The following is a 25,503-nucleotide window of genomic DNA, read 5'->3' as shown; positions in this document are numbered from 1 at the left end:
ATAAAATAAAGATTTTTTTCCGTAATGTGTTCTGGGAGAGATAAGATACAAATTATTTGCTCGACGTGTAATCTTTTTCTGTATTTGTGAGTTTTATAAAGCAACTTTCTTCGTAATTTGATATAAAATATATGTAAGCGTATAGCAAAGTTGTCGTACCTGAGCGCATTCGTGCACGGACCACGTCCGCTGGTCGGGCAGCCCGCAGTGCGGCGCGGGCGCAGCGTCCCGCCCGGGGAGGCTGCCCCACGACAGCGGGGTGGGCGGCCTGACAATTTTATTTATTTTAACATACATACACATAATCAGGTCTGTTTCCCTTGCGGGGTAGACAGAGACAACGGTCTTGAAAAGATTTGGGTGATACTCTTGGGCGATGGGCTGGCAACCTGTTACTATTAGAATCTCAATTCCATTATTAAGTCAAATAAGCCAATAGTATTCTCGACCATTTAACCTTTAGAAAATAGTAAACAGATTATATGTATGTATTATACACAAGGTTTACAGATGAGAACAAAATCAAACTATAAACATCGTCAATTTTATCCGCCATTTCAACCTTTCTTAATTCTTCTAATTCTTAATATTATCTGCAGCGCAATAGGCATGCAATTAAGTTAACTATGATCAATAGGTATGAGCAATTTTATATTTGAGGATTGTGGGTCTGTAAATATTACGTCGATGGAGCTATATAATATAATTATACTATGCTATATATACTTCCTTAAACGAAAAACTGTCGTTGTCCCGTTTCCCGTCATAATAAAAAGCGAAACAGCGATAGTTTTTCGCGCGATAATAAAGGCGTCGCGCATTATATACTAAGGGGAAAGAGAACATATATTTATAGTAGGAGAATGATTGAATATTGTTTTTTATTATAATTTTATTTTACCTGCGTTTCTTCCACAAATTTTCCATAGACAACAGATAACGGATGTCATCACCGAACAGTTTTGTGAACAGCTTCTCCGCATCGTAATTAGTTTCAGCGGCCCATGCTCTTGTGCTTTTGCGTTCTACATTGCCTGCAAAGAGGATGAAAATTTTCACTATAATAATGAAAAATTAAATATTCGACTTAATCCATTTTGTGTAACTTGCATTTGCCTGTAAATTTGACAATATTTTTTAATAGTTCTTGTCGTTCCTGTAGGAGTTTAAAGAAATTATCTTTAATTGTTCTCCTGTGAGTTGTTTGTCAGTAGTTTACTTACCAACCAACATAAAAAAAAATATTTTCCCATTCTATACAAATATTAAATTTCGAAATGGTCAGCTTGCGAACTTTTAACAAAAAAAAAATGAGAGGATGATCTTAATTTAAAAAAAAAAAAACTAAAGCACTTCAAAATAAAAAATAATAATAAAATCCATTTATTTCAGGCTACTGATAGGCCCATAATACAAGAGAAAAGACCCTGGTAAAGTCTGTTAAAGTCCCTGGTAATCCCAAGAACTGAATAGAAGCTTACCTGCATTGGTGCCTTCAGATGACAGTGCCGAAGACCCAGCATCGCCTGCGGCCTCTGGATCGGCCGTATCCGGACTGACATCCTGATCTGGGTCCTCTTCTCCAAAAAGTTGGTTGAACAGATGTTTGGCCCAGACGATGCAGTGAATGGGCTCAGATGGCGTGTTACGGATGGTGCAGCCGGGGAAGGTCTTCTGTGGCGCCTTCGGCTGACATTCGTAGCATTCTGTCAAACCTTTCTTGATCAGCTCCACCTGGTTTAAAGAAAAAAAAAAACATGAAATGTTTTAGCATAGTCATAGCATAAAATGTCAGATGTTTAACATTAATTTTGTGCATACAACATCCACTGAAAGTTGTTGTGTGATAATGTACCTACTAGTTTCATAAAATAGTAATTTGTTTGTAAGTTTGTAGTCTCAATTTTGTAAATCTTAATAGGAAGTAGCGGGTCATTCTGATCATGAGTATCTTTGGATTACTGGAATGGTCTTAGCATCATGTTCATGAATATTTTTTTTTAATGCATTTTTTTCTTTGTTTTAATCAAGACTCTGACAGTCAGTAGATAGAAAGGTGCGTATTGATTTTTACGAACAATTTTACATTTCCATCGCTCTGTTGCAGATTCCAGGGGTTGAACATAGTAGCTTATATTGAGGGCAAGATATAAAAAAAGAAATTCTATTAGAATACAAATTACAAGATAAAGGTAATCTAGTACATCACATTAGATAGAATAATATTTACATGCACATACATACATATGATCACGTCTATATCCCTTGCGGGGTAGACAGAGGCAACAGTCTTGTAAAGACTAATAGGCCACGTTCAGCTGTTTGGCTTTAAGATAGAATTGAGATTCAAATAGTGACAGGTTGCTAGCCCATCGCCTAAAACAAGAATCCCAAGTTTATAAGCCTATCCCTTAGTCGCCTTTTACGACATCCACGGGAAAGAGATGTAGTGGTCCAATTATTTTTTCTATTGGTGCCGGGAACCACACGGCACATTAGATACATCACATTAGATAGAATAATATTTACCTGTCCAGCATAGCCCGCTGTGCCCGTCTCAACCAAGGGCACGTCGGCCGCGAGACACATCCGGTTGACGTGATTGCGGGCCACGCGATTGTCCAGCGCGTTCATCACGATGTTGAACTGTTTAAAGTATGACACTCCGTAGTCGTTGCTGGAACAATACAGACAAATGTACATACATATATGTAGTCACCTAGTGTGGATGAAGCGAAGGAAGTATGCAGAGATCGTGGCAAGTGGAAAGAGGTAGTCTCTGCCTACCCCTCCGGGAGAGAGGCGTGATTTTATGTATGTATTTTATGTATGTACATATAGTCACGTCTTTTCCTACGTGGGGTAGACAGAGCCAATAGTCTTTAAAACACTGTAAGGCCATGTTCATCTGTATTGCTTTATGATGGAATTGAGATTCAAATAGTGACAGGTTGCTAACCCATCGCCTACAAGAAGAATCGCAAATTTACGAGACTATCCCTTAGTCGCCTTTTACGACATCCATATAACATAATGACAATATGATCATGAAGATATGGAGTGGTCCTATTTATTAGCACTACACAGCACTACTCAACTTTTACAGTATCAAATAAGCTGCTTTACCTAGATGAATAAAAATTATATGTATGAACCAAGTATTTTCAGTCTTCACACCTCAAAGATCTACCATTTTCAAGTATGTTTGCATTTTATTTTATTTTATATATTTGGATGACCAACAGCAAATTATACAATCATTAGATTTTCAATTATACATTTAAGAGCCAATTACAGGTCTTCACTAATAAAAACAGTTTAAAAAATAAGATTTTCGAGAACGCCAATTAAACACACACTAGTTAATTATAACATTGAAGCAGATGCTTAAGTGCATACATACTGTGAATAATTAGTCTTAAAGAAGATAAATGTAAATACTTAATCACAAAAAAAAGTTTTCATACAACAAATGCTTAGCCCTTGCTGGAGAGGTGTTAAAAATATCAATGTCTATGGTTTTTGCAACAGTGTTGAAAGCCTTGCCTACTCGCCATAAAAATGAATTCTGCCTATAATTTGTCGATACTACTGGAAGACTGATAGGGGAATAATGTCGGCGATATTTAGCAGGGACTGAGAAACATACTTTCGATAGGAGCTCAGGAGAATCCACAATTCCATTTGTCAACTTCAGCAGGTAGCTTATATCAGCAACTTCGCGACTTAAATTCAAAGGCACGAGGTGATGCTGCCTGCACAATGGAATATATTCCGATGAGCTATAAGTGATTTTAAGACGGTAACATAAATGCCTAATAAATTTCATTTGGATTCTCTCAATTCTATCTATGTATATTTGATATCTGGGATTCCAAACTTGTGACGCGTATTCAAGAATGCTACGCACAAAAACACAGTACAGAATTTTTAAAGTTTTAACTGAGCGGAAGGAAGAGGAACAGCGTAGTACAAAACCAAGAGCCTTAGACGCTTTCGTGACCACTTTATCTACGTGTTCCTCAAATGTCAATTTAATGTCGTGATAAACACCTAAATCCCTAACACAAGTAACTCTCCTCAGCATTTGGTTCTTTAAAGTGTACGTTGCAGAGATGTAATTCTTCTTTCTTGTGAAAGTAACGACACAACATTTATACGGATTTAGATCCAAGCAGTTGTCCATGCAGTAGCTTTCCAACCGTAAAAGATCAGACTGCAGAGCCAGCACATCGTCATGAGATGATATCACTGAAAATATCTTCATGTCATCAGCAAAACATAGGACACGAGAAGATCTTAAGCAACTGCTTATATCATTAATAAACACTATGAACAATAAAGGGCCTAGGAGGGAACCTTGTGGAATTCCACTAGGTATATCGACCCAGCTAGATATATAGTTATTGATTACAACTGCCTGGGATCTATTATCTATATACGAAGTATGGTGCTCAGTTTCAAAATGAGTCTATCATGGTTAATGCGGTCAAAACACTTGCTGTAATCAGTGTAGATGACGTCGACCTGCCTGCCATTGTCCATCACGTCTGTCATGTAATCGTTCAAGATAAGAAGGTTGGATACCGTAGACTTTCCACTCACAAATCCATGTTGGCTTGAACATAGTACACCTTTAAGTACCGGGTAAAGTGGTCTGTGAATTATACCTTCGAAAATTTTGAATATAATACATAGTTTGGAAATGGGCCTAAAATTAGTTACATTATTCTTTGACCCTGATTTATGGACGGGCGTAATAAAAGCTTTTTTCCAAATTGATGGAACAGAATGTTCACGCATGGAGCGCTGAAATAGCAAAGTCACAGGTATGGATATAGTTTCAGCAGTAGCGATAAGAAAAGATGCGGGCAGATCATCCGGTCCAGCCGATTTGAAGGGGTCAAGTTCTTTAATTAACTTAGTTACTTGTTCAACTGATATTTCTACAGATGAAATATCAACACTCGCACTACAAGGGTCTATCTCTGAGGGACCTGGGCGAGAATTTTGCACATGATTAGAAAAATTTGAGAGAAAATACGAGGAAAAGGCATTACAAATATCTTCTCCCGTGTTAACCTTAATACCGTTAAAATTAAGACTACAAGGAATAGTATTAGATTTATATTTAGTCTTTATAAATGACCAAAAATATTTGGGATTACACAAGATGGATTTTTCCACATTATTTATATATACATCATGGCAATCTTTTTCCAAACGTTTAACCCTGTCCCTAACAGCTCAAAAGTTAACAGATTCCTCCAAGGAGCGCGAAAGTTTTCGGTCAAATAAAGAGTTTGTTCAGTTCTGAGTACAATAAAACCATTGATAGTGTGTGCAAATGTACCTTATAACACTGTCGTGATGAGCGATTATGTTCACGTTGGGGTTGAAGCTGAGAGCACTGTCCTTCGCAACCTGAGCCTTCGACTTGCCAACATGTTCTTTGTGAAACAGGAACTGTCTGTTGAGATTGCTCACGTCTATTGTGTCCAGATCAATCTGAAAACAAATCATGGAATGTACATAAAATATACATATGTGTATGTATAAGTATATACATATAATCACGTCTATATCCCTTGTGGGGTAGAAAGAGCCAACAGTCTTGAAAGACTGATAGGCCACATTCACGTGTTTGGCTTTATAATAGAATATAGATAATACAAGCTGTGCCCGCGACTCCATCTGCGTGGAATAGTTATTTTGGGCATCATTGAAGCCCTCAAGGGTGAATAATTTTCTCTCGTTTTTTTCTCATTTTCCATTATTTTTTTGCTCCTAATAGTTACAGCGTGATGTTAAATAGCCTAAAGCCTTCCTTGATAAATGGTCCATTCAACACAAAAGTACTTTTCAATTTGAACCGGTAGTTCCTGAGATTAGCATGTTCAAACAAACATACTCTTCAGCTTAATAATATATAAGTAGATTTTTTGGTGGAATATGGTCTACTAGCGCGAATTAAGCACCACCAAAAAAAAAAATTTTTTTTCCCTTATTCCATGGGAACTATAGTGTTTAATGGGATGAAAAATACCTTATGATGGTTCCACACACTAATTCATATATTTGCAAAATTAAAAGAATATTGGTTCAGTCGATAACGAATGAAGCGAATACAAATATACAAACTTGCTTTCAGATTTTTGCATTTGTTAATAATTATTAAGATGCTGTATCCAGGCAAATTATATTTTTGATAATTATCTATGTGTACAAATTCTTGTAATAGAATAAAAGTTATTTATTGTTTTGTAAAACTTGGCAATCCCTTTTAGTTACCCTCTTCTTCTGCTGAATAAAACAAAACTTCTACTTTAATTTAACAATAATTTATTTTTGATATTCTAAAATGTTTATCCAAAGCATGCAAAATTCATATATGTATATAGATAATAAAAAGAATAGGTGATTCCAATGCAGATCAAAACCAGTCATTCAATATCAAAAAGAACACAAAAGACATAATATGGATCTTTCCATGAAGTACTAAGGAAGGATTGATAGAAAGTGAAGGCCTAGATATAGAATATCTGAATGAGGGACATGTGTGCATGCAAACATTGACATCATAATAAAAAACAAAGTATTTTCTCTGCAATAATCCCTATTAACGTATGTATGAGATTTAAAGCGTATTGTGTTGGTGGAGTGTCAGTATAATATTCAGAGTACTGTTAGCACATCATTGTAATGTGACGACTTGAACCTTACGTACCTCCTACGTCACAAGGGCAAAATTAAAATGTTGATTCTTAGGTTTGCTAGGACAAAAGTGCCATTTTCCTTTAGTTTTAAAAAGACTTACGATTTCAATATGTGGAAAGCCGGTGAGCACGAGATTCTTTAGTATTTCACAACCTATACCGCCGGCGCCCACAACTAAAATCTTCGAATTGGCAATGGCTTCGGTCAGTTTCTCGTCGAAAACACCAGCTACTCTCGCAACCATCTTTATTTATTATAAATTCAGTTACAATTTATGAGATTTTATCTAGTTTTTATAATAAATTTATATTAATTTGATGTTGATTTGATGTAAACGCAAACGAAACCGACCGACAACCGACAATTATAATTGTCAAAGTCGGCGTCAGGCGTCATGTCCATGTCAATAGCGGCGTCATTCATGTCAGCATTTGCGTTTTGTTTTTATATTTCTACTTATCGTTGACTTATTTTAAGAAAACACGACCGACAGATTTTGATTCATGTTTGTTTTACTATTCTTATAAACATAAAAAAAATCAAGCCTTTTTCTCGGATAGAGTATATCTTTTTATCCTGGCACGATTCCTGCATAGATACTTCTTACGTTTTTACATCCACCTTCATTGTCTTGATGTAAGCTCGTCTCTTTTAGCTTAGGTTCCTAAGTACTCTTGATTTGACCTTTCGTTCGCCAATATATCCCTGATTCTATCAAGGTACTTACATAAATAAATGAATATAAAAATTATTGTCAAATCTTCTTTATATAATAAAAAACTGTTCTCTATAGTATAGGTAATTATTGACTTACACAGGTATCAACGCAAAGCTCAAACCGCTGGATCAAGAGGTCTGTGGCATTTTGTGGCGAAGTCTTTTGCCTGCCTTCCACTGCGTAAGTGAAATGAGCGGGAAATAGTCAACCGAAACGGAGTTTGAAATGATAAATATTTTTTGCCTTCCACTACGAAAAAGTTTTTTTTAAAATAATGTCTTGAAAGCAGGATTCCCAAGGGAACAGAAATTGTTCGTTTTACGCGGACTGAGTCGCGTGGTTTCTAAGTACAAATAAGGCGTTTTACCACTCTAAGCAATTTGAGGCAATTTATCGAACCTTCCGGGCAATAATTCCGTCGTTACATCGGGCGAAATTAAAGGTTACGACGACTGTAAATCAAATTAGGGTCTCAAACGTGGCTTTTCCATTAAAAGAAGACACTTGGGGAGGTGTGATGTGTTAATAAAGGGGAGATCACAGTAGATTGGTAGTTTTGGTAAACAACTGGACACTATTTTCCGAATCAGTAACTGATTGGTGTGTTTGTTTGCGGTTTGCTTTTCCTGGTAACAATTTGTTACGTTCACCCGGTTCACCTAATAAAGAGCGTAGGTACCTACAGTTAAAAACGTAATTAAATAAGCGTAGGATGTTAATTTTATCACCAAACCAAAAACAATATAACTTCTTCTTTATTGTGGTACTTTTGATAAAATTTTATACACAACCACCTAGTACATAGTTATACACAAGTACCTAGTAAGGTACTTTATGTTATTGTCAGTGCTTTACTTGCTTTCACTAGTGGTACGCTGTGAACTTAGACATCGCGAAGATTTCCACCCAAAGATTGACTGGAAGAGATTGCATTAGCGATAAGTCCGCCTTTGTAATATCTCTGTCTCTTTTGTACTGTTTTGCATGTTTTACTCTTATGGTGCAATAAACAGTTTTATCTATCTATCTAACACTTTGAATTTTAACAAATTATTGTGAATACCTATCTCAAAAACTACTTACTTTACCTAACGATTTTCATGCCACATTAACTTATAAATTCCATTGATAGATCAGATTCTAAGTATATACATTTAAATATACATACATATGTCACGTCTATATTCATTGCGAGATAGACAGAGCCAAGACTCTTGATTCAAATAGCTCGCCTGTTCACCTACAGGAAGAATCATTATCACCAAGTTTATTAGCCTTTCCCTCAGTCGCCTACATACATAAATTTAAACTTTACAACATACATACAAAAAATGTGTTTTCGCCCTAAGTTGATTGGTAGTATAATAATTTTTACTTAAACTTAGACAGTTCTGAATTAAGTCCGTGGGGAAATCGTTCGAAAAGCTAAGTTTTTAATAAGCAATCTTTGAACTTTTTATACTTAAGCCGGTAAACTTATTTTCGCTTGAGGCTTAACTCCCGTGGTATAATTCACGCTCCACTAGGGCACTACGTTTAAGTACGTAAATTTTATTTGGTCTAACATCTAACTAGAATAGCACGCGCGATGCCGTTTTCATCGCGCGGTATTCGAATTAAAACATTTTATTCATTATTTTGGTACATTTCAAATATCACTTAATAATTGTCTCACTATTTGAATCTCAATTCTATCATAAAGCCAAATAGCTGAACGTGGCCATTCAGTCTTTTCAAGACTGTTGGCTCTGTCTACTCCGCAAGGGATATAGACGTGAACATATGTATGTATGTATGTCTTATTCGTTCACGAAGTCTAGCCAGGATTTCTTCAGTCTACCTTTCCCAGGTGGCAGCATAGCTAGAAACTTGTTTTCTAGATAGTTTGCAGGCTTCCGCAAAACGTGACTGTACTAAAATGGTAGTATAAGTGCACTATAATAAAAATTATTTTTTATATAACTACTTATGTTTTATTTCTTGTAACTGTTAAAATTTCTGTGCAATAAAGATATCACAGACAAACAAACAAGCAAAATAGTTGGCTCTCTTGTATCAAGCTCATAATTTTGTCCTTCTCTCCTTATGGTGTCTACAAATAGAGTTGTTCTATCTTCTGGCGAAAACCATAGGGTTAAAAGAGGTGTGCAGCGATCCTAAAATGTTGTGGGTTGTCACTGTGGTACTAACAAATGTGTGTAATTATCTTATTTCAGGGCTGGTGCGTTTACAAAAACAAATTGAGCAAGATAACGGAAATTACAGCGTGGCTCGTGTTGGGTTAGGACGCGGCTCGTGGGCGGGAATTGGGGACAATGTAACAAATGAAGTCGAATCACAATGGATTTTCTCATCTCATTCTTCAGATGAATACTGTGTGTCATTCTCATAACTGCTACTTATTAGATGGTAAATGATAGTTGGTTCATTATTATAATTACTTTACAAATCTCTTGCATTTGTCTGCGATTTACAGCCTGAAGCGACCATTTATTATGAGTAAATAGAAATTTAATAGAGTTTAAATTTTCAGAATCTATACTTATGATATGGATCTTTTCTATGTAGTTTCGTGTGTTTTTTAATTTTAATGTCTAAATTACATACTGTTACATAAATACTATAAAGACGATGAAAAATTAAAAGTAATAACTAGGCGCGTAATCTTATGTCAGTCAAAATATTATAATGATACCTTCTTGAAAGGACTATCACCATAGAAATATTCACGTCATTTTTGGTCATTTTCCAACAAACCATGTAAAAATATCCTTTTATTCAGATTTCTGTGGTCCTTCCTAATTTTTTCTACATTGAGAAATGTGTCCGAACATCATTATAAACCACCATTTTTATAATCTGTCGATTTAAAGCTGCAATACATAAATATCGTGTGGAATAGACGAAACTATTAGTTTTTGGACATAATGCCTCCTAAAGGGAAAAAGGGTAAGTATAAGATACTCGTGTATCACGTGTTTATTTTCAACTAATCGTTTGTAAATCTGTTTTCTTTGTTACCAATTCGCACGTTTCTACTAAAATAATCTTCTTGAAATTGGCGTATATAAAAGACTCTTACTCTATGGTGAAGGATATATGATATATTCCCGGTAAAAACTAAGGCGGGATTTGCGAAAAATCTGTACACTTTTGTACGTGGCGCTGAATTCGCGCGGCCGAAGCTGCGGGTAAAAGCTAGTATTTGATATTTTAATAAAAATATTTTTCATGATGATCTTCTAACAAAAAAGGCTTGTGTTCAGAGCCCGCTACTAAACTTCCCGCGCAGATGAAAATTCTTAGTTGATCAAAGGCAATGCTAAGAAACTTGAGACTTAAACTACCTACCTAACAACTTGTCATTAAGTAGGTATCTTGAACCTGAATTCTATTGCAACATATCAGCTAAACGTGTCCTTAGACCATTGTATATGTTTACCACGCAAAGCAAATGAGATAACTACATAACTATATTTTATTTGAACAAATAAAAGGCAAGGAAGCGAAAGCTCCTCCACCCGTGAAAGGGGGAGCAATGGGACCTCCACCGAAGCCCAAGAAGATCCCTCCCCCACCCGCCTGCTTCTCCCCCGAAGACCTTGCCAAGTTCAAGGAGCTGTTCAAGGCTCATGACGAAGAAAATATTGACAAGGTATTTATTGCATGTGCATAGAAATGAGGTAATATCAATGCATGTGATAAAGTCCCTCTATTATCTCTGACTGTATGTACCTATTATCTTGGAAAGTTGTGGACGGGTTTTGTTTCAATTTTAAATGTTGGAAAGAAGGTTTTCTGAGGACGGTCGCTAATATTAAATCTATTAGAAATACCTTATTGTACTTGAAAGTGGAGCGGGTGGATAAAAAAAACACGGTTTCGGGTTAGTCACGCACAAAGAGAGTGTGTGAATGGGAACGTTGGATGAAATAGGTCCTTGCATATACTTTATTCGCTTCATCTACATTTATCACGTTTTAAGCTCGTCAGTTAAGGCTACTCTAGAACTGAACTTTCCCCAAGACAATGTTTGTTCTATATAAGCCTTCTGACATAATCACGTTTTTATCACTTCTGGGTAAGACAGAGCCAATAATCTCCAAAAGAATTAAAGGCCATTCTAGCTTAACAAATCCCAATAAATCTTATATATCCATTAACCTCGATACACTAAAAATATGTTCGCGTGTTCACAGTCTGTGATTCACGGCTGTGTTCAGGCTGTCCCGTTTTATGGCGCATTTTGCTGCAAATTTGCTGTGCAATCCACGGGTTAAATAGGTTAAATGCTTGCTGGATTACACTGTTACATTTTATAGTGCACTTAGTGGATTAAAGATAGGGGAATATATTCTAATCTAATGTAGGTTTATACTGTATTTTGCTTATTTATATTTGCTACTGGGTAATATATAGCTAGGTTACAATTTTGAAAACCTGCTGAAAAACTATATGAGAACATCTATATAACAAGAACTAGGGAAATGGCATCTTAGTCAAGTTGTTCAGTCTCGTTCGATGCATTCATAATATCCGCGCGAACGAAGTCGTGGGTAACAGTTATTTTAATAAGATAACCTATACTTTTGCTTACCTATACTTTACCTACTTGAATTGGCGAGATATATTTTTAATGTTAATTTTGTCACCAGGTGCCCATAGAAGCTATCCCTCTAATGCTAAGAAAACTTGGTTTCAATCCAAAGACGGCAGAGATAAAACAGCTTTACGTTCAATTTCTAGAAGACGATCTAGTTGATACTGTTGAATACCACGAATGGCTGTTCATGATCGAAGCTAAGATGGGTTGGGGAGACGATTTCGAGTTGGCAGTAACAAAAGCATTCGCTGCATTGGCTCACGACGATGAAGAAGTTGGTTTAGCAGATTTTGAACTACTTAGAACTGAACTGGAAAATTGGGGTGAACCTCTGCAAGAAATCGAATTTGTAGATTGGATCCGATTGGCTATTAAAGATAAAACCTTCAATGTTGAAGATGGAACTTTTAATTATGTCAAGTTTATAGAGAATATGAACAATAAGGATCATAGGTATATCAAGGAGCCAATAAACTTCTTCAAGTTGGATCAAAAGACGTTGGCTGAGATGGCTATGAAGAAGGCGGCGGAAGAGAAGGCGGAGGAAGAACGGAAGGAGGCTGAGAAGAAGGCTAGAGAAGAAGCTAGAAGGCAGAAGATGATTGCTGACGGCTTGTTACCCCCTGATTGAATTAAAATTTTACAAGTTATTCTGGAATAAATGTTTTCTTATAATTAGAGTTTATTATGTCGATAAGGCTAATATTTCTGCTACTCTTGTTTAAATTTTGCTGATATTTTTTTTGTAAGTAGCTAAGAGATTTTCTTTTTTAGAGGATTCAAATTCCAAATTTTTATTCGTTGTCACAGGTCATTTGAAACATCACTTGATAATTGGCATATTTTGTGATTTCACAACATTGGTTGACGTCGAATGATGTGTCGAAGATGAAAATTATCATAAATATATTAAATACAAAAAGTCCACGAATTTGTCAAAATTAGTTAAGAACAAAAGCTGTTTTCCGTACTCATACTCAATGTATCCATGGAAGTCATACCTAGATACGCCACGTGTACTCAGAACGAAGGTAGGATCCAAGAATTTCCTCGGAGAAATTGTACCACTGATAAGAGTTCATAAATGTTAAGAGGAATAATGAAATTTGTAAATACAGTTCCTGTTTTTGTACGCCGCCTTCATACATATTCATCCGAGAGTGCTAAGTACAGTGAAGATAGTAAGTTTGCATAATTTTTACCTTACAAAGAAATGGCATGCGCAAAATGGTGAATATTTCTCGCCTGAACTCGGATTAATGATAATCACGAAACGTGACGTTACATAGATAAGACACTTGCGTGCATCTTAATTTGAGATTTGTTCAAAGTTGGAACAAACAAACAAACATAAATAAAAGAGATAGCAATGTCAAAGCAGACCATTGGCCGGGCTGGATTAAGAAGGCGCGTATTATCCTTAAAATTTCTCCAAAGCGACAAATCAATGGGACAAGTGGGATAAACCGACATTTTATAGAGTATGTTGCCTAGACGAGATTGTAGAATGCAATAGGCCACCTTTTTTATTTATTTATTTGAATAAAATTTTATTCGTTCATACCTACTCACAAAATTAAAGTCTTCTTCTACATATTTTTATATCGGCTCCGCTCGGTCACCCAGGTAAGCGTAAGCGTAGAAGATGCGTAGCAGTGGCTACGAGATCTTCGCTACATTCTACAGCGTTGGCGTAGCAACGAGTATTCTGCTACGTCGTCTACTATCTGCTACGATAGTATCATAAAAACCTCATCTCTTACCCCGTAATTCCTGAATAAAGTTTTGTATTCTAAAGCTATGTATATTTTCAAATAACATATATAAAACTTCTCTTACAGAGGGGTAGGGAGAAACTACATTTTGCACTGGAGTCCATCTTTTGTACTTTTTTGCTTTATCCACATTCTTAAATTTAAATAACTCTAATAAAAGTTTAAATGCCGAGTGCCGTGTGGTTTTCGGCACTAATACAAAAAAGAATAGGACCACTCCATCACTTTTCCATGGATGTCGTAAAAGGCGACAAAGGGATAGGCTTACAAACTTGGGATTCTTTTTCAGGCGATGGGCTAGCTAGAATCTCAATTCTATCATTAAGCCAAATAGCTGAACGTAGCCATTCAGTCTTTTCAAAACTGTTGGCTCTGTCTACCCCGCAAGGGATATAGACGTGATAAAATATATATATATATATATATATATATATTTAAAATAGCCTACGTTTGTTTGTGAAATAATATTATTCCATTCATTCATTTATATAATCACGTCTATATTTCTTAGTAGGGGTAGGGGTAGACAGAGCCAGCAGTCTTGAATGACTGACAGGCCACGTTCAGCTGTTACTATTTCTTTATATTTTTCACACTGTCACGAGCAAAGGCTAATAAACTTAAGACAGACAGATTCTTTTATTTGGCGATGGACCAACAACCTGTCACTATTCGAAGAAAATACTGCAGTGCGGTTTGTTACCGCTTCTTCTGCACTGACGCTTTGGAAGCGGCAGTAAACTTATATTTTAAGTAATTTATTTGACGTCAATCAGTGTTGTGAAACCAAAAGATATAACAATTATTAAGTAATATGAAGTATCCGATACAAATGAATTGAAATGTTTTAAATCTCTACACAGCTGATCACTATCTTTTAAAGACTAGTTAGACTAGGTGCTATCTACCTCGTAAGGAATAAAGACGTGATTATGTGTACATAGGTATGTATTTTATGAGCGAATTCTCAGGTATATTTCTAGCCAAAATAAGACAAGGTATTCATCGGGAAAGGAAATGTTTTGAGTATACAGTCAAAACTGTTTATAACGACATCGTTTACAACGACCTATCGGTTATTACAGCCAGATTGTATGGTCCCGTCCGAATTCCTAGTAAACTATTCAGTAAACAAACCGCTTATAACAACATCGGATACAGCGACATATCGCTTACAACGACGAAACTTTATCGATATTCATCGGCTATAACGACCAACCGATCCGCTCAAAACAAAACAATACAAACGATTTTAAATCTTATTGATAAGCATTGAAGAAATATTTTGTATATTATTACTTACTCCCACTTTGCGGCCATTTGACCTTGCATATTTTAGACCAATTGTTTAAAAACACAATACAGAAAACTTCAAGTGTTACAAATGATACAGAATATTGATATTGATAACAGCATTAAAACTCTCTCTGTTCTGGATGCAATTCTAATGATATCGGAAGCTTGGGAAAAGGTCACACAGACCACTATAGCTAACTGCTTTCGCCATGCAGGTTTCAAAGGTCTCTCTCTATCACAAGCTCTATTCCGAAATTTGTTGCATTTAATGAACAGTTTGATATTGATGATACTCATACCTTGAGGAGTATGAAACGTAAAATGCAAAAAATATTTGAGACTGACTGATGTAGTGTAATTTTGTAACCCGTAACTAGCGGCTAAGTACATTTTGTATTCTAATTATTTCGTTATAAATATTTTTATGTCTTATTTGACTCTTTTACATTTATAACTTACACTTATACTAGATAAATAACTTTATATGATAAAACATACATATATGTAACTACTGTACTTGTGTATATGACTGTATTGCATATAACGACAATCGGATATAACGTCGGCAACTATACGGTCCCTTCAATGTCGTTATATCAGGTTTTGACTGTATTTCAAATTAAGGACGTCCTGGTAAAGGGTCAGGTCAAAAGTACCCGAAACCGCCGAGCTTGTATGAAGAGAGTTATGAATGTGGATGAAGCTAAGGAACTATGCAGAGATCGTGGCAAGTGGAAAGAGGTAGTCTCTGCCTACCCCTCCGGGAAAGAGGCGTGATTTTATGTATGTATGTATGTGTGTATATTTCAAACGGATTTTCCCTAAAATTCCAGTACATATCTGTACACGACACTTGGCTCATATCCAGGTCTGAAAAGGGGAAGTAGGGTTCATGCCGACATAAATTGAATAAAGCACAAATGAGACAAACCACGGCTTGTTAACTGATAAAAGTTTATTAATTTTGAAGCTATCGTGAAAAGTTTTCGTGAGTTTTAAATTTTCTAGATAAATGTAACAAAAAGACACGACGAAAAAGTAATTCTTATAAACTTTGCCGATTAGTTAAGTTTTCCTAACCTTTATATTTATTTATTTTTCTCCCAAAATATAATGTTTTTCATGTTGTACTCTGCCGCAACGCCCCCTCTTGGAATTTTTGTTCTACCTATGGCAATTTAATGTACGACAGAAGAACATTATGCACAAAAAATAATTTAGTATGTACGTACGTACAGTAAATTTGAGAAAAAATTATACTTTATTGGGCGCTGCTAGAGAGTATACTCTACGGCAGCGCAATTGTCTGAATGAGCAGACATCCTCATGATGTTTTCCCATACCGTAAGAGCATCGGTTAGTAATCAAGTTAATGCACATATTTTACTCAGAATAGCGTTATTGATATATGGTCGAGGTAGGATTTGATTTGATCTCTTTCCCCGTGGATGTCGTAAAAGGCGACTAAGGGATAAGCTTATAAACTTGGGATTCTTCTTTTGGGCGACAGGCTAGCAACCTGTCACTATTTGAATCTCAATTCTAACACTAAGCCAAACCAGCTGAACGTGGCCTTTCGGTTTTTCAAGACTGTTGGCTCTGTCTACCCCGCATGGGATATAGACGTGATTATATGTATGTATGTAGGATTTGAATCTGTGTGGTGCCTCTAAGCGCATCGCGCGTTTTAATCGGAAACCGTGCAAGTTGGACCTTCAAAAAATTTGATCAATAAAACGCACTTTACAGAGAAACAGTTCTGTATCTTCACTTTTTTGTGTTCAAATTAAGCTATAAAACACCTACGTGACTGACTGCCGGTGCCGAAAACTTTTAAGGCTTCGCAAGGTAAAGGGAACCTTTATCATTTTCCTAACGAACTACCAATTCATTCTCGTTTTTTAGATTTATCTCCATACCTTTTTCACCTTTTGTTAAGTCTTTGTGAGTTTATACTCGTATTGAAACCGAAACCTCTATATTGATTTTTTAATAATATTTAGGTACGTATATTTTTTGGAGACTCTTTTATGGAAATCATGTCATATTAGTATTTTTTAAAGGGTCTAGTTATATCATGAAAATGTGTTTCTTTTTATTTGTTAAATTAGAAGAAGAAGGAATTATTTTCTTTAAAATTTTTTGAAAGACCAATAAGGACAAGAACCTTAATCGGGGACGTATAATTTCTAAAATTGACATTTATTCATATTTCTGTAAGATCTGCCATTTCTTCATATAAACCTTTATATAACTAACATCGAATGAACATGGCACAATATATAGTTCTTATTTTTATGATTTACGCAAGATTTAGGTATTATTAATTATTTTATTTTATTTCAAAGTCTAAATTGGGAATCTTAAAATAGGGAAGTCCAAATAGGGAATCTTGGAAGAAATTGCTTTTAATATAAGTCCGCGTTTGATATTTTTTTGTACTTATTCATGTTCTTATGCGCAGTAAAGTACATTTGTGAATCCAAAATTGAATTATATAGCTGAGTTGGTTTGTTTCATGAAATAATATAAAACCAAAATAATATGAATTGTTTTGTATTTGTTATACGCCTATTGATAGACGCGAGGGTAACAGGTGGCGAATAAGTATCTATAAACTGGAATTTATGTTACAAACAGTATAGTATTCGAGGCGTAGTGATTTTTACTTCTGTATCTGAGTTCGCAGGTTTGATGACCGGGTCAGATGATGGAAAAATTGATGAGTATGTATGTGATCGAATCACGCAATAACTGATGAAGCACGCAATAAATGAAGCAAAAGAAAGTAGCTTCATTTAGTTTCAAAACTAAAGAGGAGCAAATTCATTAGAATAACATACTCGTATATACAATTTACACGGGAGCAAACTATCGAAGCAAGTTATAAAAATATAAAATACTAATAATAAAAAAAAAAAACAAGAGCGATATTAATGCACTGGCTCGCTTTTGAGGCAATTTTATAACAATCACAGAGTTTAATATCCCACGGCGGATTGCACAATTGCATGTGCTGCTGCGTCAGCGATGCGATGTGAACGCGGTTTAATAATGCTTTGATTCATACACGCGATATTAGAGTTCTCAGTTTTGTTTGCTGCCAGTGATATCCAAATATGTATGCTAACTATTTGGCTATTGAATTCGCTGTTCTAATTTGAACTGCGATTTTTATATAGGTACACTCGAGAATACCTATGTTTCGTCGTTGGTCGGATTTGTATGGTGCCCGGTTAAAATGCGTGTGGCTCAAAAAGGCAAAGGTTCCAATCCCACCTACTTACCGATGCTCCGCATGCCTCACGAAAACATCGTGAGGAAACCTGCACATTCAGGCAACTGTATGTGTAACCATGATCGATCCAATACAGATTAGGTTCCCTCCAAAGGTTGCGGGAGTAAGGCGGGAGTCGCTTTGTGTTAAAACCTGACTCACCGAATCCAGGATCCATGGTCAAAGGCAACCCCGGGCTTCTCTCCAGAGTGGTGATGATGCAACCGGGACTAAACCCTAGAGGAAGAAGAAGACTCCCGAGATTACCTAATATTTGCCGTCCAGTTTGGCAAAACTTACTTAAATGTGATTTTGGTTAAAAAATAAATCACAGACAGATGTAAATATTTTAAAGCCCTTTTTATTTTATCAACATTTACTTTAGCGAAACGCGTTTTGCACTTGACTCAATATAGACATCCTTAATGATTTAGATACAGTAACAAATTAAGTATAGTAAAGTAGCATTCAGCAACTTCTAAAACTCCCTAAGTACTATTTCCCTTGTCTGAATAAGTAACTGAACCATTTAGGACGAAGTTGAATACGGGCTTCGTCCTAACAATTTCTAAATCAGCCATAAAGTTAGTCAAAAGACCGATTTAAAGACGGTTATTAGACGCCTCTCATATAAAATAGAATAGAATAGAATGGCATAGATTTATTTTCAAAATTGGATACGAAGTATCACTTATTGACGTCACATCACTTAAAATCTAATTATAACTACTACCGCTTCCAAAGCGCATGTGTAGTAGAAGCGGTGGAACAAACTTCACTGCAGCATTTTCACTGAACGTCAATTGTTAATTGATCTCTTAAATCTTAATCGTGGGCGAATGCACATTGTCTACATTAAAAAACATGAATTAATGAAATTTAAATAAAAATAAAACAAATGTATTAATGTATCACGCTAATGTTTTTTCAGCCGGCGTTTGGGAAAATAGCATTAATTTGTCTTCGAGAGTTTGAAAATAGGTTGAATCAATCTTCATCACGCGAATGTGTCGTCTCGTCAATTCCTGTTTGATTTATGGCTATTCCATGTAGGTATGATATCATCATAAATCTTATGTTTTTGTAATCCTTACTTTCTCTTTAATATTTCTTTTTTATTCCTTACCAATGTTATTCCCTGCAGAATATTCCGGGTAATTTCCGTATCGGGAAATCCCCTTCTAGTGCATTCCTAAACCAGTTAAGGAACCTGCAGGCCAAATTTCAATTCAATTTCAAGTGTGAGATGGATCTTCTCTGGAGAGGGGTTTGCGATTGATGTAACGAAATTTCAAATGTTAACCAAAATTTAGTAAGAAAACAATCCATACTAATATAAAAAAAGAAAAGATTTGAATACTTGCTTGTAACGAATAAACTAAATAGGAGAGAAAAATACCTAGTTTTTCTGGAAATTTCCACAGGAGTAAATTTCCAAGCGAATCCTTGTATCATAACAAAAAGAACCGTCTTAAAGCTTATAGCAATCTCTTCTAAAGGACAAAAATAGTGCAAAGAAAGGAATTAAACTAAGTTCTCTACTGTTGTATGCAAATGTTGTCATGGACTTCGGTTTCTACACTAAAGACCATCTAAACACACGAAATCGGCTTAGACTGTGGTCTCAGGAAGATATCAGATTATACTACACAGACTATTTATTGTTGCTAGATACATTAATGCCTAAAATTTTAATATCATTGACGGTGAAGTCTTAATATTTCATATTTAGATTACTTGTGATATTTGATTGACTCAATGGAATACGAGTTTAGGTCTAATTATCATTGAAATAATTTGTTTTACATTCATTCATGATTTTTAATGTACGTAGACAATGTGCATTCGTTCACGATTTAGATTTAAGAGATCTATATTTGTAAATTGACGTCCGGTGAAAATGCTGCAGCGTAGTTTGTTCCCCCGCTTCTTCGACACATGCGCTTGGAAGCGGTAGTAGTTTTAATTAGATTTAAGTGATGTGACGTCAATAAGTGACACCTTGTATCCAATTTTGAAAATAAATCTATTCTATTCTATTGATTTTGTCCCGGTGGTAAAACTTGAAAAGAGGAGTTTCGTAACTTTTTCATCTGTCAAATAATTGTTCCTGATAACTAATATTTTGCGATTAAAGCTCCCCAAAATTTTCCAGGGTAACCTAACCCATATTACATCATCGTACAAGCTGCATTAGATGAATGTGCCTACAATTCCCTCAGCCACCTTTACGACATCTATGAGAATCATACCCTACGAATCGTGCTCGTTAAGTCCAAATTGTTCTTTGTTGGACAATTCTATCCAGTAAGCATATAAGTCGGCGGGTTGCTCTCAAATTATTAAGCGTTCGTCCTCGGGTGCCGGTAATCTCCTAAACTCATTATTACCATTAGCATCGGTTAAATGTCACAGGATTAGGTTTTCTTACGATTACTCAAGTAATTTTTAACCATAACAAGTTTTTTCCTTAAATCGATACTTAAAAACTTTAAGTAACGATCGTAAAGAAGCCATTTTTAAAAGCTTTTATTTAGTTTGACGTGTATGTTAACAAATATTTCTATTAAGTATCTACTTACTTATTTTGGAATCTTAATATATGTATAAAAGAAGACACTTGACTGACTGACTGACGCTTCGACGTGACCTTCAAATTTGCGATGTAGGAAGATGTCCTCTGTGGCCCAGCGGTAGTACGCTTGTCTGTGACACCGGAGGTCTCCCGGGTTCAAATCCTCGCCTAGGGCATAATGAGAATCAATATTTTGTTCTGTTTTGCCTGGGTCTTGGATGTTTATGTTTATTAGTATTTAGTATTTATTATAAAATACAGTATCTTCGAGTTAGTAGCTCATAACACAAGTTTCGAACTTACTTTAAAGCTAACTAAATCTTACTTATAAAGTCCTTTTGTAGTCTAGGGGTGCACTAAGATAGAACAGGTACAAGTAATTTTTTTATTGCCACCTTTAAAAATAAGAAAACATTACACTTGTAAATGTATGTAAATTCTAGGGTTTATTCAAGCTTTTGGCCTGGACCAGACAAAGGTGGGTTAAACGGGAAAGGTGGGACTAAACAAACGAAATCTTTTAAGTAAAATGAAAAATTCCTGACAAAGGAGCGACGTAATGAAAATAGCTTAAAACGCACGTTTTAAATTTCAAAGAAAGTGTAAAACAAATAAAAAAAAAATGCGTAATTAAAAACAAACACATCTACTTTCAGCGTGTAGGTTATTTCTAAGAAAAAGCTGAGTCTGATTTTACGGTGTATAATTGCTTCGGTCGTGTTTTGTATCGTAAGCTAATGTTGGCATATAAATAAATGTAACTTAATTTAAAAAAATTTAGGTCTATTTCCATCGCCACATCAGGCACGGAGGATTTGCGTACCCAGTGTTAATTAAAAATAATATTATTGACAGAAATGGAAACAGAAATCAATTACATTTGGTATTGGTAATCTGGCCGTTTCCTAAAATAGAAATGGGTAAAATTGGACGCTGTTAAAATCAGAGGCAATTTGTTGCGACTATTTCAGCAAAACCAATCGGCACACTGGTCTCTAATTACTAAACTGTCGAAAAAGTAATAAAAAATAAAAAAGTTCGCTCTTTCGGGATTCAAACGGCAGTTCTAATGAAATTTATTTATTTTTAAAAAAATTGAGCAGCGATGATTCTATTGTTTCGTAATTTTGAACAATGAAAGCATGTGCTGCCAACCATTGATTTATTGTCTTTCAACAACAAACCAACAATAAAGGTTTATTGTTGTTATGATATATTATTAAAGTACGAGTACATTGCAGTTTTTTGCTTTGGGGTTATATTTAGTAAATAAGTCATTTTTACTGTGCGAAAATAATGTATATCCCATAGTTATTGCTAGTGGTTAGTATTACTTACTCGTATATCAATGATTGGCTCCAGCCTGTATTCAGCTTCATTGTGTCCTCCTTCACGTTAAAATATAACAACCAAATTAGTTCGTTTCATCCTACGTTTGCTCGCATTAAGAATATTTTATTCAGTCTCCATTACAGAGTTTACATTTGAAAATTAAAAATGTACATTACATTTCATGCGGAATTCGCAACGGGCGGTAGCGTGCTCCACCGTTCTAAAAAAAGTTATTATGAACTCCACACATTCAGAAAGGAGTTTAATTATAGAGGAATTTAAAAAAATGTCGGTTTATGTCTATGACTAAAGAAATTTCAAAATAAAATCAGTGGTCTACGAGTTTATGTGTCGTGTTACCAAAACGACTTGATGAATTGAATATCTAACTAATTTCTTTGGGGATATTCACTTATTTTTTTAAGGCATAAATTCTTTTTCTTCTCCTCTCTTGACTTCCAGTACAGTTCCGATGGGTCGAGACATATTTTTTAACATACATACATACATACATATGATCACGTCTATATCCCTTGCGGGGTAGACAGAGCCAACAATCTTGAAAAGACTGAATGGCCACGTTCAGCTATTTGGCTTAATGATAGAATTGAGATTCAAATAGTGACAGGTTGCTAGCCCATCGCCTTAAAAAGAATCCCAAATTTGTAAGCCTATCCCTTAGTAGCCTTTTACGACATCCATGGGAGAGAGATGGAGTGGTCCTATTCTTTTTTGTATTGGTGCCGGGAACCACACGGCAAATTTTTTTAACAAAGCCTAAGAATCACTGGATCGTAACGAAATGAATTATAGGTAAACTTTTGACTAGGTATATGCACAGTTGGCAGACGCAACGAAACTCGGTTAGCGCTAATTCATAACCAGGATAACCTACTGGTAAGTTGGTTATGACTACGCAAACTGAATTCTGCGCGACACCGCCGCGCGAGGCAGGCAAAGTTTACGTGCTGAATTCCCGGTGAAATTATTCAAACTTTCGTGTGTGGTTAAATAATTAGATTGAGTTGATCATGACTGTAGATAAATGTTGATTATTCTTTTGTTTGTTTGTATTTTAATCTCCATATGCCAGGATCCCTGCATACTTCTTTCGCTTCATCCATATTCATAAGTCTCTTTATACAAGAACGTCTGTTTTTTCCTTTCGCTAGGACATACCTAATTTGATCAATAAACCTTGGTCTAACCTTTCTGTATTTTCCGTTCCAACTCCCCATTTACACTCTCTTTGACCGGCGAGTGGAAAGATATAGCCACTGTCTACCCCTTTTGGGAATGCACATATGAATCTCGCTCCTTTGGAAAGAACTATAAGGAACAAAATTGTAATAACACAAATTAAGGCACGCATGTACAGAAATTAAAAATCTTTATATTCGATTGATTCAAATGCCTAATTATATACTAGCAGCTTTTTTAGCGCCACTTACAAAAGAATACAATTTTTTTCGCAAATCCCGTGGTACTTTAGTTTTTGGGATGAAAAGTACCTACTCTCTGTTCTTATTCAGACTTATAATTAATAATACCGTATTAAAGAAACAATTTATGACGTGGAGATCTGGTGCCAACGTGTCAAAGACATCTGTATCACAGGTCCCACTTAGGTATTAACCCGACAAGTTAATACAATAATAATAAAAAAGTCTATAAAATGAAAGATCATAACAAAACTAAAGTTATTAAGGACACTAGCTGGTGTTAATAGTTAGTGAAATTGAAACGGAAGCGATAGCATTAAAATAAACTAATCACATTAACTGTAAATTTGATTAAATACTAGTATTAACTCGCTGGTTTTCAGTCGCGCGGTGATCACGGATCATGGTACGATTATCATGATTCTAAACGCCCGAAATAATAATAATAAAGGTACGTTACGTGCCCGTTTTAATTCTTGTAGTATTTATAAATCTCATTTAATTTGCTTAAAACAATTAAAAAGGAACTTAAAGCTACTGAAACTTCCATAAAGTACACCCGTAATAATAGCTAAGTATGATGGATATAGCCTAGAAATGGGCTAACGACCAAATTATAATTCAGCGAAAGATATACTTGATAACGACCCTAATGTAATGAGATAAGGGCCTATTATTACCCTATTTTCAACCCTTGAAGGTAGTTAATTAGCGTCATTAATAATGACACTAATTACCTTTTGAAAGCATAAAAATATATTATCTAAAGCCTATCTTGAGTTTTTCACACATTACGATATTGAATATCACCTGTATCAGCACAGCGTTATTGTTTATCTTGAGTTAAATTTTGTTTTTTTTTTAATAATTTTGACTGATCTACGAAGAGTGATTAGTTAAATAATTCGGTTCGCTTATGTCAAGGCCCCAGAAATGAAAACAATGCCGTAGTATTAAAAAGTATTGGAAAGGTTTCTTCAGTTGGTAAATCTCCTCTTACCAGTGGTCTGTGCCTGGTTTGAAGAACGTTCCGTTCTGTTCTTTAAAAGACACACTAGCTTCAAGGAAGTTAAGCGTTTAGGAAGTTTGTGGCTTATAGCTTTTTGGCAAATACTAATATATTAGACTTCTATTTAATTCAATAACTTAAATTTAATTTACTCATTGAAATGTAAAAAAACGTGGGAAAGTGCCTGCAAAGGCCTATCTTCTAATTAAAATATTTATTGATTGACAGATTTTGAATGACACAAAAGTAAGATTTATCTTGAGTGTTCTCAGACAACTGAATGTGTACTACACATTCAGTTGACTGAGAACATGCAAGTTCAAGTTGCAGTTTGGTTTCTGTACGGTAAAGGAGTTGTCATTTCATATCTATGTTACCTGCCTCACCCACAAACTTTGGGCTCCACATTCTTAAGAAAACATAAGAACTTTTCACATTTGATTTAGTAAAGAACGTATCCTTATATGATCAAGATCTTCAAACAATAAGGTGCGCACGTGAGACTGTATTGCAAAATTGGAGTAAAGTGAATAAACACAGACTTGAGTGCAGCTGCGAAGAAGATTAGCTCAGCCGACAATAATCAGGATAATTTCAGACTATAAAGCCGGCAACACGCAATCTACTTAGGTGCACTATTCAGGTTATAGGATATGTGAGTGTAGGTATACTCTAGACGTTTTGTATTGTACTGGTTTGAAATGACTATCCATAATAATATTCATGAAAAGAAACGATTTCCATTTTTGTCTGTAATGA

General features: G+C 35.4%; 2 protein-coding genes across 2 annotated transcripts in view; one reads left to right on the top strand and one right to left on the bottom strand.

Moving 5' to 3' along the window:
• Positions 1-25,503, bottom strand: part of LOC106136704 (SUMO-activating enzyme subunit 2) — a 283,092-nt gene that overhangs the window by 3,565 nt on the left and 254,024 nt on the right. Inside the window, exons 2-7 of the mRNA XM_060946562.1 lie at positions 6,818-7,038; positions 5,354-5,508; positions 2,530-2,677; positions 1,482-1,734; positions 902-1,034; positions 160-268 (exon numbers count right to left, since the gene is read on the bottom strand). Coding sequence (XP_060802545.1) covers positions 160-268; positions 902-1,034; positions 1,482-1,734; positions 2,530-2,677; positions 5,354-5,508; positions 6,818-6,961 — 942 coding nt within the window. The 5' untranslated portion in view covers positions 6,962-7,038. The remainder of the gene's footprint in view (positions 1-159; positions 269-901; positions 1,035-1,481; positions 1,735-2,529; positions 2,678-5,353; positions 5,509-6,817; positions 7,039-25,503) is intronic.
• On the top strand, positions 10,363-12,669 carry LOC106136697 (calmodulin). Its single transcript, XM_013337325.2, has 3 exons — positions 10,363-10,384; positions 10,933-11,090; positions 12,091-12,669. The coding sequence occupies exons 1-3, from the start codon at positions 10,363-10,365 to the stop codon at positions 12,667-12,669; spliced, it is 759 nt and encodes a 252-aa protein (XP_013192779.2).

Source organism: Amyelois transitella, chromosome 11, assembly GCF_032362555.1.
Source record: "Amyelois transitella isolate CPQ chromosome 11, ilAmyTran1.1, whole genome shotgun sequence".
Lineage (NCBI taxonomy): Eukaryota > Metazoa > Arthropoda > Insecta > Lepidoptera > Pyralidae > Amyelois > Amyelois transitella.
Note: the sequence above shows the minus strand (reverse complement) of the source record. Positions and strands in the feature narration are given on the sequence as shown.